The sequence below is a fragment of the Erythrolamprus reginae genome, chromosome 1 (assembly GCF_031021105.1).
Source record: "Erythrolamprus reginae isolate rEryReg1 chromosome 1, rEryReg1.hap1, whole genome shotgun sequence".
NCBI classification, from domain to species: Eukaryota; Metazoa; Chordata; class Lepidosauria; order Squamata; family Dipsadidae; genus Erythrolamprus; species Erythrolamprus reginae.
The window spans coordinates 376,361,911-376,378,800 of record NC_091950.1 but is presented as its reverse complement, the minus strand read 5'-3'; the positions used below and the strand labels follow the sequence as shown (position 1 = coordinate 376,378,800).

Genomic DNA, 16,890 nt, shown 5'->3' with positions numbered 1-16,890 from the left:
ATCTACAGTTTGATATATATTTCCTTAAGAATTGGCACTCAATTCTCCGAGTCTGCGGAGAGGGGCGGCATACAAATCTAAATAATAAATAAATAAATAATAAAATAAATTATATCAATCAATGTGGTTCTGTGTAACTGCCAGCCTCCCAATTCCTTACTTTTATGTCTCACTTTATTCAGATATAACCATGCCAAAACTCCTGGGAATTTTAAACAGCATTTGGACAAACATGTGCAAAGGGAACATGGTAGACGAGGCAAAGAGGGGCATAAGGATTTATGGCTAGTGGAGAAAGACAGAAGGTTGCAGAAACAAGAGACTGTGACAGGGCAAGACAGAAAAATGATTTAAAAAGGAGAATGACAAGGTAAATGATACTGGAGTTTGTTCCTTGTGAGAAGGACTGGAGGCAACAACCGTTGAGGCAGAGAGACACAAGTTTCTGGTAAGCAACAGAATTAAGGAAAGAAGACCTACACGGTTATATCTGGCCCAATTGTGATCTTATGCTCAAAGGTTTTTAGATGATCTCAACCAAGTGACCCAGGAAATACAGTGTTACAGTGTCACCTTTACAACCCAGAATGTTGTTAAATAGATGATTTTGTAAAGGTGATACATGTAACACTGCAATAAATGACTGTTTTTTGAAAATATCTTGTTTAAACTACACAGCAGGCCGCAGTCTTGAAGACAACAAACATAATGAATCTTCAGTGACTGTTTATGTCTCAGTTTTACCAACGCATCTTACAATTGAACAAACAGTGGTAGTACCTATTATTTTTCATTGATATACAGTGCTTCTTTATATTTTAATGCAAAATTAAATGATCCAGCATCTAAGGCATAGTAGCTGAGCAATTTTACTTCGGTAATATATTCTTAAAATAAAAAGATGGCCAATGAAGCGAACAAAACCTATTAATGGTACAAGGTAAAGAAGATATCTAATCTTTTTTTTTGTATCCGTATCCTTTGATGCTGCTGGTTTTATTTATTTTATTATCAACCTGTTGTCTTTACTTCTATTGAAGGGATTCTTTTCTGTTTTGATTTGCTAGCCCCTTAGAGCCTTTGAACAAATGGCAGACAAATCTAGCAAACAAATTTAAATTAAATGAAATCCAACCTTTCTGGTTCTACTGGTATACAGAGACAATTAAAAATAACTCATATATTTTAAAGATTTGAAAAGATTCCTTACCAGCATACATGTGGAATGTAAGTCTCTCAATCAGTTTGACAACAGTTCCTGCCTTAATAATTGGGATTCCAGATTTGGGCTGCATGTTTTCTTCAAAAACAATATTTTCTGTAGAATCAGGTTCTGCAAATCTGTATAGCTCAGGGCTTGGGAATCTCATCTGCTCCTCTTTCTCTTCCTGCAACATAGTTACATCTAACATGCGTTCCAGGGTACTTCTGTACTGTAGGGAGATCAAGGCTGCCATCCAGTTGTTCTTCTCTTCAGCCGATTTAGCAGCAAAAATAACACTATTCTCATCTTTCAAAATGATTTCAAAAGCATGCTTGTACTCATTAGTGTTATCTTTATCATTGATCTGTACCTTCCGCATAAGGAATTTCTCTTTCAGACGATATTCTGCATTGCTAGCACCAGGCAGCCTTGGTTGCCCATGATTTGACTTACAACAAATCATCAGACCATCCAAGAGAAATATATGTCTTTCATGTTTGGCACCCACACGTGTGAGTGTTCCCTCCATAATAAATTCATTGCAGCACTGTCCAATGTCTTTTCCTTCCCAGCCATCAATATTCTTCTGAATCTCGTTCATTTTCTTGATTGCTAGCTGCTTCCCCTTCATTTGTTGACTGTAGAATCGGCATGCAGATTCACTTTGAAAGAGGAGCAAGATGCTATTTATTTACACAGTAACAATCATATATTAAGCAGAAACATAACATGTTTGTTGACAACTAATTTGGAAAAGAATTTAATAGGATCTAGAAGATGATAAAAAGAAATCAGCAAGTTAGCTTCAATTATAAGCAGAAAAGTTCAGATTTGAAAGTGCTGTCATGCTTAAAAATGTAATTGCTAAACCAACAGATTCTAGTCAGTCAAACCTATTTAAACTGTCAAGTAGCAATTAATACTGTATTAACAAATAAAAAATATAAATATTACTTTTCATTCTTACGTATTACATTCCTCAGATGCCCTAAACCATTACCAAACGAGTTAGTACAAAAACTATTAAATGCTCTAAATTAATCTGCAAGATATTTTTGTTTGGATAATAGTTAATAAAAAACTATTTTTTCTTTCTGCTTACCAGTAGAGTCTCAGATGCATTTACTAGAAGCATGAAGGCAAACACATACAACTTTAAAACAATAGCTATCCGGACTTTGATGTCACTTCCTCTGAAAAATCATATTGTTGCAAACTACTTTGTTGGTTGTTTACTAAGAAAGGAAACTGAGAAATCTAAATCTACAGCACAGCGCTCCAGAACTAAAACGTAGGGAGAATACAGAAGTGCATTTACCTAAGCCTTCTCTTTGCAAGACTTTTGGAGCAAATTCTTTCCATACTACTCTGAAGATTAAGCAGGGCTGTAATCGCTTGCTTCAAGCACTCTTTATCTTCTTCATCTTCACTCTTCTCTTCTAATTGCTATCAACAGAAGAACAATTTATATAAGTATAAAATCTTACAGACCAGTTTTTATCTTTCAGAGGAAAGCAATTTTACTTTCGCTCTTCACAAATCTAGTAGTTTTTTCTGCAAATGCTTATGTGTCTAAAAGGATTACTGCAAGTATTAATTTTGCTGACTGCCACAGAAGAAATTCAGAGCAGTGGTATTTGTCATATGAGGAATTAGGAGGAGGAGTTCTGAGGTAGACAGGAGAATTTTGAAATCTACACATGGTCTGCCTAGCAAATATCTCCTTAATAAATCATGACATGAGAGGTTTTTTAAAAAAAAAATACCTTGTTTCTATAAATCAACTCTCTAAATAAACAGTACAAAATACTGTAAATCAATACTGACTGGTACCAAAATAAGAAAATTGTCAAAATACAAATAAACTTTTAAAATAGGGTATAATTAGATATACAGTATACTATTTATTTTTGTTACATGTGGATTTTTTATTTTCAACATGGAAAAGAAAGTGGTGTAAAACCGCTAGAATAAAAGCACAGATGATTTTGGGCCAATTATCTTCTCTCAGCACAATCTATTTCACAGAGTGGATGTTTCTGAGGAAAAAATGGGGAAGGATCTCATGTATTTCTGGATGAAAGATGAAATATAAGTCTAAATAAATAAGAAGCAAACTCTGAATTTATAATACTGATAAAAGTAACATTTAGCCAATTTTGAAGTTTTTAATTTTTGAAGGCTTAGACTATTTACAGGACCGTCTTCTGCCACATACATCCCAGAGACCTATTAGATCCCACAGGGTTGGCCTTCTCGAGTCCCATTGACTAAGCAGTGCAGGTTGGCACGTGGGGGAGGGCCTCCTCTGTGGTGGCACTGGCCCTTTGGAAACAACTACCCCTCCCCCAATGTCCCTACTGCTCTCACCCTACTGGCCTTCCAAAAAGTCTTGAAGACCTGGCTCTGCCAACAGGCCTGGGGTCATGAGAGTTAACATCTCAGTCCCAACCGAATAATGGTTCACTTGGTATGAATGAGTGTACGATTGTATAGTTTAGTTTAGTGTTTTTTTACTGTTATTTAATTGATCAATTCGTTTAACGGGGTTTTATTGTTTATATTTGACTTTTTACTATATTATTGTATTATTTTATTATTGTAAGCTGCCTTGAGTCCTATGGGATTGGGCGACATATAAGTCAATTAAATTAAATTAAATTAAACTAATTAAGCAACAATAAAAAAGAGAGTTGTCTTAAATTTTAATTAATATGATACCAATCATAATGAGAAACAGCCTGGTTATACATGAAGAGAGCACATAAATCCTTTTTCTGCATTCCCTAGTTTATGAATTCTGTTACTGAACTAGCAGTATCAAGTTCAACATATTTTTGAAAATGGGGAACTTCTTTAGAGATATACCACAGTCAGTTTATTGCAAACTTCATAAATATTAGATGGAATTATTTTTTCTTACCTTTAAAAGTTCAAAATAATGAAGACAATGGTAAACAGGTACTAGAAGTAGCCTAGGTAAAACATACTGAACAGCTTCTTTAAAACCATATCCAATTGACTGGAAATTAAAAAAAGAAGTATTTTAGTGTTACAAGTAAGTCTTATGATACCTGCAATATCCATTATATAAATGCATTATTTAACATACCTGCAAGTAGAAGGCTGCTCCAGGTTTTGATAACTGGCTAAGAAAATGATCATGAAAGCCAGTCCGTAAAATATCTTGAGTGTATGATTCATAAGGATCAAATGCTAGCTCCTAAAGAAAGGTTTGGAGAATATTTCAACTATCTCATTGCTTCAAATTATCGTGTCAACATACATTCAAACATTCATGACTCCATATATCATTGCTATAAATTAATTAAAAGTTAACCCTGTACTGACAAAGATATAAATTTAAGTAGGAAGTATTCAATGTACTGTATATATTCTTATTTTATTTATTTATTTAATTTTTTCATGCCGCCATTCTCCTTAGACTCAGGGCGGCTTACAACATGTTAGCAATAGCACTTTTTAACAGAGCCAGCATATTGCCCCCACAATCCGGGTCCTCATTTATTATTTCTACACAGAAAGTTATTGTTTTTGTCTTTCAGTGTTTAGAGGTTGTTTAAAGTGCTCACGATTAATCTTTTAAATTAAAAAATCTGAAATCACAATACAGTAATCCCTCGCTACTTCACGGTTCATCTTTTGCGGATTCGCTACTTCACGGGTTTTCAAAGGGGGCTTAAATCCATTAAATCCATTGAAAATTTTACATCCATTAAAAATTCATAAAATTCTTCTACAGTACTACTGTACTCTATTAAAGAAACTGGTAGGATATCACATGTAGTTCCAGCTGAGAAACATTATAGAATGACTGTTTAATACAAAGGGTGGGTTTAAAAAGTCAAAATACTCGTTAAATATATAAAAAAATATATTTCCTCTACTTCACGGAAATTTGTTTTTCATGGGTGGTCTTGGAACGTGTCCCCCGCGAAAAACGAGGGATTACTGTACATAGACCAATAGTAAACATAAAGCATTAAACATAAAACATTTCAGATATTTACTAGGCATTTCCAATTCCAACAGTAATCAATTAAACAATTATATTTGACTAAATTTGGGTGGAAGGTCCAGTACCAGAGCAGAATGTGAGGATTCCTTGATTTTTCAGACTTTAAATAAAGAATATAAGGAGGAAGATAATTATTGAATTCTGAAGCGATGACTTCCCCCAAATTTGTGTGCATATAGAGAGGATTGATTCTTATCATGCTTGTGTATCTAACCTGTACCTTCACTGGAACAAGAAAGTTGCAGTTACTCTTGAGTAAACATTTATGTCTGGGTCCATGCACTTTAACAATAGGAATGTCCATGTTTTATTTTTATTTATTTATTATTTGGATTTGTATGCCGCCCCTCTCCGAAGACTCGTTACAATAGGAAATCACTTATGTTATTCCTGGGATCATTTTATTTCACCTCCTGCTAGTGATAGCATTTAGTCTTATATACTGCTTCACAGCCCTGTCTAAGTGGTTTACATCGGCAGCATATTTCCCCCAGCAATCTGGGTTCTCATTTCACCAACCTTGGAAGAATGGAAAACTAAGTCAACCTTGAGCCTGGAGGGATTCAGGCAGCTGGTAGTCAGCAGAAGTAGCCTGCAGTACTGCCTTCTAGCCACTGTGGATCTCCTGTAGTTTTATAGAACTTTTACAGGTAGTCCTCATTTAATGACCACAATGGGAACTAAAGTCTTGAATGTTAAATGAAGTGGTCATTAAATGAGATGCCCATGTGACCACTTTGCTCAACAACTGCAATTTCAGGACTCCCTGTTGCAACTGTTAAGCAGTCTCATGGGTCATTAAGCGAATGGAGTCACTCTCCATGCCTACTGCAGGTTCAGAGGGATTTTGAGCTCAAATTTCACAGCCAAGGTCCAGGCATGGATCTTGGAGTCCTTCTATTGCCACCTCTGGAGGACACAAGCAAGCACGGATCAGCAGGGAACTCTTTCAGCCAGCCCCAGAGAGAAAATTGAGTCTTCTTGACAAGACAGTGGCCACTTGCAACTCTCCCTGCCAGCTTCCCCATAGACTTTCTGGGCAGCATGGCAGAGAATTGTAAAGTGTGATGATATGATCATGGGGAACTTGGCAACTAGTCGTAAATGTGAATAGATTGTCAGGTACCTCCTTTAGAAAATGTTAAGAGGTTCAGTAAAAGAAAATTACAATGAATTACAACAGTGGATAGTTAAAACAGCAGAAATTAAAATCAGAAGAAAGAAAAATTACAAAGATATTTTTCATGTTGTTAGAATAGTGTATGTGCCAATTAGATGTCTATAGGAACTGGAAATGGGTCTTCTGAGAAAGATGAGTGGTTTCTAAATCTGATAGATAGAAAAATACAGGTAGTCCTTGCTTAACAACTATTTGTTCAGCAACTGCTCAAAATTATGGTGGAACTGAATGAACTGTACTGATGCCCGGTTTTTAAAGGTACAATTGTGGAAGCATCCCTGTGGTCATATGATAAAAATTCAACCACTTGGCAGCTTACCCACACTAATAACCACAGAGACACTTCAAATCCCCACACACGTCTTATCTTCTCCCCATTTCTGAAGTAAAGACCTGGGAATTTCATCAATCTCATCTAGTTGCCACTGTCCCTGGGCCTCTACTTCAGTCCCACTGCTGCCATAGCCAAGAAGTGCCACCTCACGCCCCACACTGTGGCCAGTCATCCCAGTGCCCAAACCCAGCCACCCTATGGCCTGTACGTGATTTTAAGATTCAGCAAGCACAATCTTCTCATAACTGTTGAAAGTTATCTTCAAGCCAACATATATATATATATATATATATATATATATATATATATATATATATATATATATTTGTTTTCGTAAATTTTCACGGGTATGTGTATATACTGTATATCTCTATCTCTATCTATCTATCTATCTATCTATCTATCTATCTATCTATCTATCTATCTATCTATCTATCTATCTATCTATCTATCTATTAGATTTGTATGCCGCCCCTCTCCGAAGATTCATAACATAAATAAAGCTACTCTTTAGGATCTATACATTCAAGAGGGCATTCTGGAGAAAGGTAGGGGCTTCAACTGTATTCCCTTTCTCTTGAACTCTCCATCAAAGGAAAGGACTTTAGGTCTAGAAAGCAATGAGATACTAGAAAGCAATGATATATTATTGTACAATATTATTGCATGATTACATTATTCAGTTCCCCTCAATAACCTGTGTTTGTACTAACTGAAGTTTAGATATACTGTACACCATAGTAAACTAAGCAGGATGGCACTAAGACTTGACTGTAGAACTCTAGCTTCTCAAATAACCGAATGACCAGAAAAATCAACATGATCACACCTCCTGCATCTTTCATACAACAAATATTATTTTTGTGGACAACCAAGACTGAATACCTAAAAGGAACACTAAATCAAAAACAAAAGTTTAACTAAGAGTATTTGAAAATAATCAACCAGAAGCATTTGCAGCTTCTACTAAAATGTGGGGGGAAAGTTTGATTTGGAGATTCAATTTAAAGGTGATTTTATTAATTTCCAGATCAGATTAATCATTAAACTAAATCAGCCACCTTCAACTCTATTTAATAGCTTTTGCATGCCAAAGAGTTTTCTTTTCTCTAAATAGAATCAATGTTTTATATAAGATTGAAATCGATTCATAAATCCATAATAACTAACTTTTTTTTGTGAAATAGGCGTTGATTGCTTACCTGAACGCCTCTTCTCGTACGGTGAGCGGGTACAGCAGTCACATGGGTTGCTCATGTCCAATCCGGTGGAACTGAGCCTAGTGTTAAAAAAGCTTGCCGGATCCGCCCCTTCCCCAGAATTCGCGAATCCATAGACTAGGCTCAGCTGTGAAGCTCTGTAGTGTTCAACTCTTATTGTTAGAGGAAAAAAGGATTATAGAAAAGTAAGGAAGACACATACAAGGGCGGGAAGTGACTGCTGTACCCGCTCACCGTACGAGAAGAGGCGTTCAGGTAAGCAATCAACGCCTATTCTCCGTACTGAAGGAGCGGGTCCAGCAGTCACATGGGACATACCCAATAGATGGTCCCTAGGGTGGGATTAGATTGCTATCGTGTGAGATAACGGATTGGAGTACCCTTCTGCCAAAGGCAGCGTCTGCTGAAGCGTAAGCATCAATCTTGTAGTGCCTGATGAAGGAATTTGGCGAGGCCCAAGTGGCTGCTTTGCAGACCTCCTCCAACGGGGCTTGAGTCGCCCAAGCGGCCGAGGTGGCTGCGCTCCTGGTGGAATGCGCTGTGATGTTCCTTGGAACTGAGAGGGAGGCCGATTCATAGGCCTTAGATATAGTCCCTCTGATCCAACGGCCTATTACTGTTGAAGACACTTTGGCCCCCATGACTCTGGGGTGATAGGCTATAAACAGTGCTTCTGACCTCCGAAAGGGTCCTGTGCGTTGGATATAGATTCTCAGCGCTCTAATAAGATCCAGAGTGTGCCATCTAATTGCCAAGGGATGGTCTCGTTGGAGGCAGAAGGAAGGTAGGACAATATCCTGAGTCCTGTGGAACATGGAACTGACCTTGGGTAAGAAGGTAGGGTCCAGTCGCAAGACTACCTTGTCCTGATGAAATTGACAAAGGTCCTGTCTGATTGAGAGGGCAGCCAGCTCCGAAATGCGTCGTGCAGAGGTAATAGCCACCAGGAATGCTACCTTAAAGGATAAGTACCTGAGGGACGCTGATTTTAGGGGTTCGTATGGTGCCTGCGTGAGGGAATGGAGAACCCGTGGCAAATCCCAAGAGGGATACCTGTGGACCTTGGAAGGTCTGAGGTTGGCTATGCCCTTGAGGAATTCCTGAACCTCTGGAAAGGATCGGAGCGGCTGTCTGCGGGGGCCCCCTAGGACAGATGAAATGGCTGCCAGATGACGCCGGAGGGTGCTGGTAGAAAGTCCTTTATGGAAGCCTTGCATAAGGAAGGAAATGATTCTGTGTATGGGGATGCACAGAGGAGAGAGGCCTTCCTGTAGACACCACTGGTGAAACTTGGACCACGTGTGGTCGTAGATTCGATTGGTCGAACTCCTTCTGGCCTTTAGAATGACCTCCGCTGTATCGGGGTCATGACCACGCAGTTCTAAGTCTCTCCTGATAACAGCCAGGCGGTGAGGTGGAACCACTCCGGGTCTGGATGGAATGAGGCCCCCTGCCGCAGCATATCCCCCGAAACGGGGAGTCGCCAGGGGTCCTGGACGGACAACTGTTGTAGATCCGCGAACCAGGGTCGGCGGGGCCAATGAGGGGCGATTAAGATTACTCGGGCCCTCTCGGTGAGGACCTTGTGAATCACGTCCGGGAGAATTGGAATTGGAGGAAATGCGTAAAGTAGGCCTGGAGGCCATGGGCTCCGGAGGGCATTGATTGCTTCCGCTCCCGGGGATGGAAATCTGGAAAAGAAGCGAGGGAGTTGGGCGTTCGCCTTGGTCGCGAAGAGATCCAGAATAGGTAGGCCGAATCTGAGGCAGATTTGATGGAACAGATCCTGATGAAGGTTCCACTCTCCTGGATCTATCGTTGCTCGAGATAGCCAATCCGCCTGGACGTTGAGGCTCCCCGAGATGTGGTCGGCTAGGAGCGACCGAAGATGTTTCTCCGCCCAAAGGCCTAACTTGAGGGCCTCCCTCATGAGTGCCTTGGATCTCGTGCCCCCCTGTCTGCAGATATGGCTTTTTGTGGCAATGTTGTCGGTGAGAATGAGAACGTGCCGGTTGGGAATGCGAGGAGAGAAATGTTTCAGAGCCAGGGAAACGGCTCTTAATTCTAGCCAATTGATTGGCCTGGAAGCTTCCTCCGGGGACCACGTGCCCTGGGCTATCATCCCCTGGGCGTGGGCGCCCCATCCCGATAGACTGGCATCTGTGGTGATGACAAATTGATCCGGGCACCTGAACGGGGATCCTTTGTCCATGGCCGGAGACTTCCACCACTTGAAGGATCTGCGAACACTTGGTGGGATGACAATGCGACGATTTGAGTTGCTGTGCCCCGATCTCTGAAAGGGTAATAGGAGCCACTGAAGTTCCCTGGCATGAAGGCGAGCCCAGGGAATGATGCCTATGCATGACACCATCTTCCCCAAAAGGGAAGACAGAGTTACTATGGATACTGAAGGTTTGGATAAAATGTTGGAAATTAACTCCCCTATACTGAGTTTTCTCTCGGGAGAGAGAAAAACCTGGGAGGATTCTGAATTAATAATGGAACCCAGGTGTAAGATGGATGTGGAAGGTTGGAGATGACTTTTATCAAAGTTGATGGAAAATCCATGGTCCTGAAGGACTGACATGGTGACAGACAGGTCTGTTTTCACTTTCTCTAGGGAGTTCCCATGAATCAAAATATCATCAAGATAACATAAAATGTGGATGGGAGACGCCCGGATATAGGCCGCCAGGGACCCCAAGAGCTTTGTAAAGACCCGAGGGGCCGAGGAAAGGCCAAATGGCATTGCCCTATACTGGAAATGCCTGCCTTGAAAGGAAAAACGTAAAAATTTTCTGTGGCATTTGGCTATAGGAATGTGGAGGTAGGCCTCAGTGAGGTCTAAGGAGACCATGAAATCTCCCGTGTGGATGGCGGCCAAAATAGAAGATAAGGAGTGCATCTTAAACTTCCTATATTTGATGAATAGGTTCAGCTTCTTTAAATCCAAAATAGCTCTCCAACCTCCGGAGGACTTTGGCACCATAAATAGGATGGAGTAAAATCCTAGGCCCTTCTGCCCGGAAGGAACCGGTTGAATGGCTCTGATGGACAATAAATGAGAAATGGCCTCCTCCATACGGTTACAATCTGAGGAGGACCTGGGAGAAGGGCAGGAAATAAAACGTTTCGGGGGAGGAGAAACAAATTCTAACAGAAGGCCTGATTGAACAGTGTCAATGACCCAAGGGTCCTTGGAGGTGAGACGCCAATTAGAGGCGAAATGGGCTAGGCGACCCCCTATGGGAATTGAGGAAAAATTACCATCTAGGTTTTTTTGAAGCCCTGTTAGAGGACGCTCCCCTTTGGAAGCGAAAACCTCTGCCCCTGGAGTTCCTACCTTGGGAACGAAAACGGGGGGAATACTGACCTGGAGATCTCTGATAGGCAGCCGCTTGATCTGGCTGGCGCCCTGGACGACGAAAGGACTGCGTTTTGGTAGCCTTTTTGGTGGTTGGGCCCAAGACCTTCTTCTTGTCCGTGGTTTCCGTGAGGAGTGGATCCAGAAGATCACCGAAAAGAAGGTCGCGCTTTAAGGGACCCTGGGATAACTGCCACTTCTGGCGTACTCCCGCTTGCCAAGGGCGAATCCATAGGAGTCTTCTTGCCGTTGTAGAAGCTGCAATAGACTTGGCAGAAAATCTAGTAGATTGCAAGGTGGCATCAGCCACGTACTGGGCAGCAGCAAAGACTTTGTTGAAGTCTTGTTGACCTCTCAAGTCATCGGGAGGAATATGCTGTTGTAGTTGGCGAAGCCACAGAAGCATGGCTCTGGAGAAAAAGGAAGCTGCTGCAGAACTTTTAATGGCCCAGGAATCTGCGGTGAATCCTCTTTTGAGCATTTGTTCAATCCGCTTGTCCTCTGGGCGGAGGACTTCCTCCGCTTTGCCTGGCACAGCCGCTGCCGAGTGGAGGATCTTGACAGGTTCATCCGGTTTAGGAAAGGATAGGAGCTCTTCATAGGAAGAGGAAAGTTTGTACAATTTTCTGTCCTTGGTGGAGGGATTAAGGCCAGAGGCTGGGAAATCCCACTGTTTAAGTAAGGCATCTTTAAACAATTTAGGCATAGGAATTACCTCGTTATCCTCCTGTTCCTCTGTGAAGTAAGGTAAATTCTCCTCCGGGGGATCAGTGGAAGTGGAGGCTTGTTTCTCCTGGGCCGCTAATCCCGTAGAAATTCTAGCTTTGAGGAGGAGAGATTTGAACAATTGAGAAGGAAAAATAGTAATTGGAGAAGGAACCTTTATTTGGGATTCCTCATCATCTGAAAGGCCTTGAAAAGGATCCTCATCATCCTCCAAATCCTCATATTCGTCCTGAGAGGAATCTGAATCCTCCTGAATAGGAGCTCTAACCGCTGGGGAGGAACCCAAGGGGCGGGAGGGACGAGGAGGAGGAGGAGGTAAGGAAAGCTCATTGATGGTAGAGAGTTTGGCATCAATGGCCTTGGACAACACAGAAAAAATAGATTGGAACTCAGGAGGTAAACTAGAAATATCAGCAGGAATGGCAGAAGAATCCCTAAAGGCCTGGGAAGATCCTGGCTGGGGGGAATCTTCAATAATATCTGGTTCCTCTGGACCTATGCCCCATAGGTTAGGTTGGGGTCTGTCTAGGTTAGGCTCATCCAGAGATAACACAGGGACCCCAGAAGGAGGTAGACTAGAAGCCTCTGGGGGGTCTTGACTACTGAGTACTTGGGCCTGTACTTTCAAACGTTTTGCTGATTTATCATGAATTCTTTGTAGGGCTAGGTCCCTTCTCTTCTCGGCCCTGGTGACCTTGGTCGAGGGGCGGGCCCCTGGAGAAGAGGAGGAAGAGGCCTGGGGGATACTAGTAATTTCATCGCCTGTAGGCCTGGCCTCTCTGGGACCTTTAGTTGTGCCTCTCTTGGGAAAAGTAGCCATAGTCTGACAATTAACAGAAGACAAGGCTGAGCCAATAACTGAATAATTAAGGAGAAGAATTTCAAGTATTTCCCAAGAGGAATGGATCCTGCTTCGAGGCCTCGAAGCTGCTGAGACTTGAGGGCAATCTGGGCAAACCCAGAGTTCGTGTCCCCAGATCCAGCGGGGCCCAGCCTCCCTAAACTTTTCAATTAAGTAAACCAAGGCACTCTGGTTGGAGGCTTAGCCGGTGGAGAATTAAGCCTGGGCGTCCCAAGGCCCGCTCCGGGATCCACGCGGTGGACTGAGGCCTACGCGGCTGGCAGAAGGCCAACACGAGAGGCCTAAATTTAAAAAGGGCGCGAAGGCCTTCGCGCCAAAAAAATCGCTCCGAAATAGGATTTTTAAAAGGGAAAGCGATCGACTAAGTCCAGGAGACTAGAAGGCGTCTCACTCCGCAGGAGGAATATTAAAGCCCTTTAATCATACACAATAATGAATCAATAAATCAATACTTGCACCGAGTCCTCCAGGCCAAGGGATTAAAAGAATCCACAAGCGGCAGCGGGAATCGTACACGGCAAAACCGCCGGGGGAAAACGAAACCGCAACTTCTCCAAAAGAAAAAAGCCGAGCCTCAAACGGCTGGCGCTATTCGTGCAAGTAAATAATAATAATCAAACAATTCTTACTACTTTTGAAGAAAAAGATCGAAGGGAAGGTGTTAGAATGTTGAACGAGCTATCACAATACAACCGCAGGATATGCGAACTGAGCGAATTCTGGGGAAGGGGCGGATCCGGCAAGCTTTTTTAACACTAGGCTCAGTTCCACCGGATTGGACATGAGCAACCCATGTGACTGCTGGACCCGCTCCTTCAGTACGGAGAAATACAACCACAGAGAACACAATCTGCTAAATACAGTTAAAAAGTATAGCAATGTCATACTTCAACCTTGGGGCCAAAAGAAACTGCTGACAACATGACAGTTTTTTTTTTTAAAAATGATATGCCCAAGTCAGAGAAACAGGAAAATAGTAGCCCATTCATAAATAATATTATAATATTACTTACCTCTGCTAAATCTTCAAAACAGCTTCCTACTAAGGGATGGGGACTGCCTTCATCAGTCATTTCTACTGTATCTTCAATATGGCCTAGCAACTTCACACTAAGTTCATGAATGTCTGATACTCGGCTGAATATATTTTCTACATCCTGTGAAAAAAAAGTAGGAATTGAAAAATTTAAATACTAAATTTGTTGATATGGGACATCTTACATAGGAAATAATGAAATAGTATTCTATACAATGGACTTTTCATATTCAACTTTCACTATTTATCTCATTACTGAGTACATAACCTACAGACACTCATTTTAGGCATAAGGCTCTTCAGATTATCTTCTTTAATTAGATTTGTACTTAAAACTCAGAAAAGCAAGAAGCAGCAAAACAGAAAAGTTTTTTTTTCCAGTTTGTGGTTAGTAATTTAACTTTTTTTTTAGCCAAGAATCATAAATACACATATATTCTGTTATAACCACATAATGATATTTTAGGACTGCTAATTTATAATTGATACCACATACTTTTAACAAACACAGGTAGCCCTAGACTTATGACCATTTAATAATTGTTGAAAGTTATGGCTGAACTGAGGAAAGTGATTACGACAAGTCCTTACACTTATAGTGTCCCTGCAATCACATGACCAAAATTTGAGTACTTGGCAACTGGCATGTACATATGGCAGTGGCAGCATTTCAGGGTCATGAGATTTCCAGGGGACTTTGATAAGCAATAGCAGTGGGGGAAACTGGATTCACTTAACGATGACAAGGAGAAAAAAAGGTTGTAAAATCAGATGGGACACACTTAATGAGCACGTTGCTTAGTTCCAATCGTAATTGTAGTTGTAAATCAAGGATTGTAAGGAGAAATACAAAATATGTAACTTCTTTATTTGACAGGGTTTTTTTTGTGAGAATTACAGTGTTCCCTTGATTTTCGCGGGGGATGTGTTCCAAGACCGCCCGCGAAAGTCGAATTTCCGCAAAGTAGAGATGCGGAAGTAAATACACTATTTTTGGCTATGAACAGTATCACAAGCCTAAATTGCAATTTCCCATTCCCTTAGCAACCATTTAGATTATTACTCACCATGTTTATTTATTAAAGTTTATTTTTTTAAAAAATTATTAAAGGCAGACGAAAGTTTGGCGATGACACATGACGTCATCGGGCAGGAAAAACCGTGGTATAGGGAAAAACCCCGTGAAGTATTTTTTAATTAATATTTTTGAAAAACCGTGGTATAGACTTTTCACAAAGTTTGAACCCGCGAAAATCGAGGGAACACTGTACAACATTTCATAGACCAGTGGTTCTCAATCTTTCTAATGCCGGGACCCCTTAATACACTTCCTCGTGTTGTGGTGACCCCAAACCATATGTTTAGCACCAATTCTCCCAACAGAACTTTAAACTGATTGGCAGGAAGGTCAGAGGGAGACCCCCATTGTAAACACCTGATTAATCGGATTGTAAACATATGTTCCAAGGCGCCAGAATATAAGTTTTAGTTCCTAACACCATGGGAAATTTGTCTTTTCCCATGGTCTTAGGAGACCCCCTGTGAAACTGTTGTTTGACTCCCAAAGGGGTCTTGACCCCCAGGTTGAGAACCACTGTCACAGACTGTTATTTACAGAATCAGTTTTATTTCTTTCCTATGTTACATATTAGCAAATTAGAATTATGAGGAAGCAAAAATGTATAGAATGTTACATCTAGACAGCTTTTTTACTGTATCTATTAAAAGTACAGTGATTTAGTGTGTTTGTGTGTGTGTGTGTGTGTGTGTGTGTGTGCATTATACACATAGATATATAACTTGGAAAAGATTTGAATGGTTTAATTTGTTGGACATTTTTAAGTTTTAATGTTATTCTTATATGCATTTATAGCCATTTTGGGCAGGAAATTGCCTCAAAAGAAAGCTCACCATAATATTTTAGTCCATTTACAGGATTCAATTGGCCCCTATTATGAAAAATCTAAATTATGATTAATAAAATGATATAATGATGTGTAACATTGAAAGGTCACCAAATGAACTGTTGTAAATCAAGGACTACCTATCCATGGAATGGACTTAAAACCATTCATTTAAGGATCATTTGACGTTACAATGGCGCTGATAAAAAGATTTATGACTGGTTTTCACATGAGCGTTACAGCATCTTCATTGTCACATGAACAAAATTCAGACACCTGGCAATTGACTCATATTTATGTCAGTTGCAGTGTCCTGAAATCATCTTTTGTAACCTTTTGACAAAGTCAGATTCACTTAACAACTGTGTTAGTAACTTAATAACAGCAGTGATGCACTTAACAACTTTTGCAAGAAAGGTCATAAAATCAGGCAAAACTCATTTAACAGTCTCACCTAGCAACAGAAATTTTGGTCTCAATTTTAGCTATGAGTACTAATAGTAACAGTGCCTTGGGGGCAATCCCAAAACAACTGGAACATCATTTTATTGCCAACTTTTTCAACAGTTGTTTTACTTTTATTTGCAGATCTTTGTATTTTATTTTCTCGTGTTCTTTCTTTTCTATTTTGCTGTCTCCAGGTATTGCAATGCCCACTAGTCAGATTTATTTGTTTTTATTGTTAAGAAATTCTAAGTTTGGGATGTAATATGACAACTGCCTATGTATTTGAATTATAAAGTCCCAGAGCAATTTAATTTCTTAATTTTCAATTACTTTGTCTATTTTGCAGTCCCACCAGTTACTTGCAGGTAAGTGGTATTTCTTGTTATGCCTGGTTTGTAGCCAGTCTACCACCTTAGTTACCATCTTCAATAGTTTAATATTATTCACAATTTACCTAGCTCACTACCAAGCATAGATGACGATTCCTCCTTTCCTCTATTGTGAAAATGTCTTTTTTCAAAGGAGGATATTGTTTTTACTTTCTATAAAGACATCCTCGTGTTATGAAGAC

At 40.5% G+C, this 16,890-nt stretch overlaps 1 protein-coding gene across 1 annotated transcript in view; it reads right to left on the bottom strand.

Annotated features, from left to right (window-relative positions):
* Window positions 1–16,890, bottom strand: part of SOS1 (SOS Ras/Rac guanine nucleotide exchange factor 1) — a 54,969-nt gene that overhangs the window by 25,246 nt on the left and 12,833 nt on the right. Inside the window, exons 6-10 of the mRNA XM_070734695.1 lie at window positions 13,946–14,089; window positions 4,317–4,427; window positions 4,128–4,226; window positions 2,523–2,650; window positions 1,211–1,866 (exon numbers count right to left, since the gene is read on the bottom strand). Of these exons, the coding sequence (XP_070590796.1) occupies window positions 1,211–1,866; window positions 2,523–2,650; window positions 4,128–4,226; window positions 4,317–4,427; window positions 13,946–14,089 (1,138 nt within the window). The remainder of the gene's footprint in view (window positions 1–1,210; window positions 1,867–2,522; window positions 2,651–4,127; window positions 4,227–4,316; window positions 4,428–13,945; window positions 14,090–16,890) is intronic.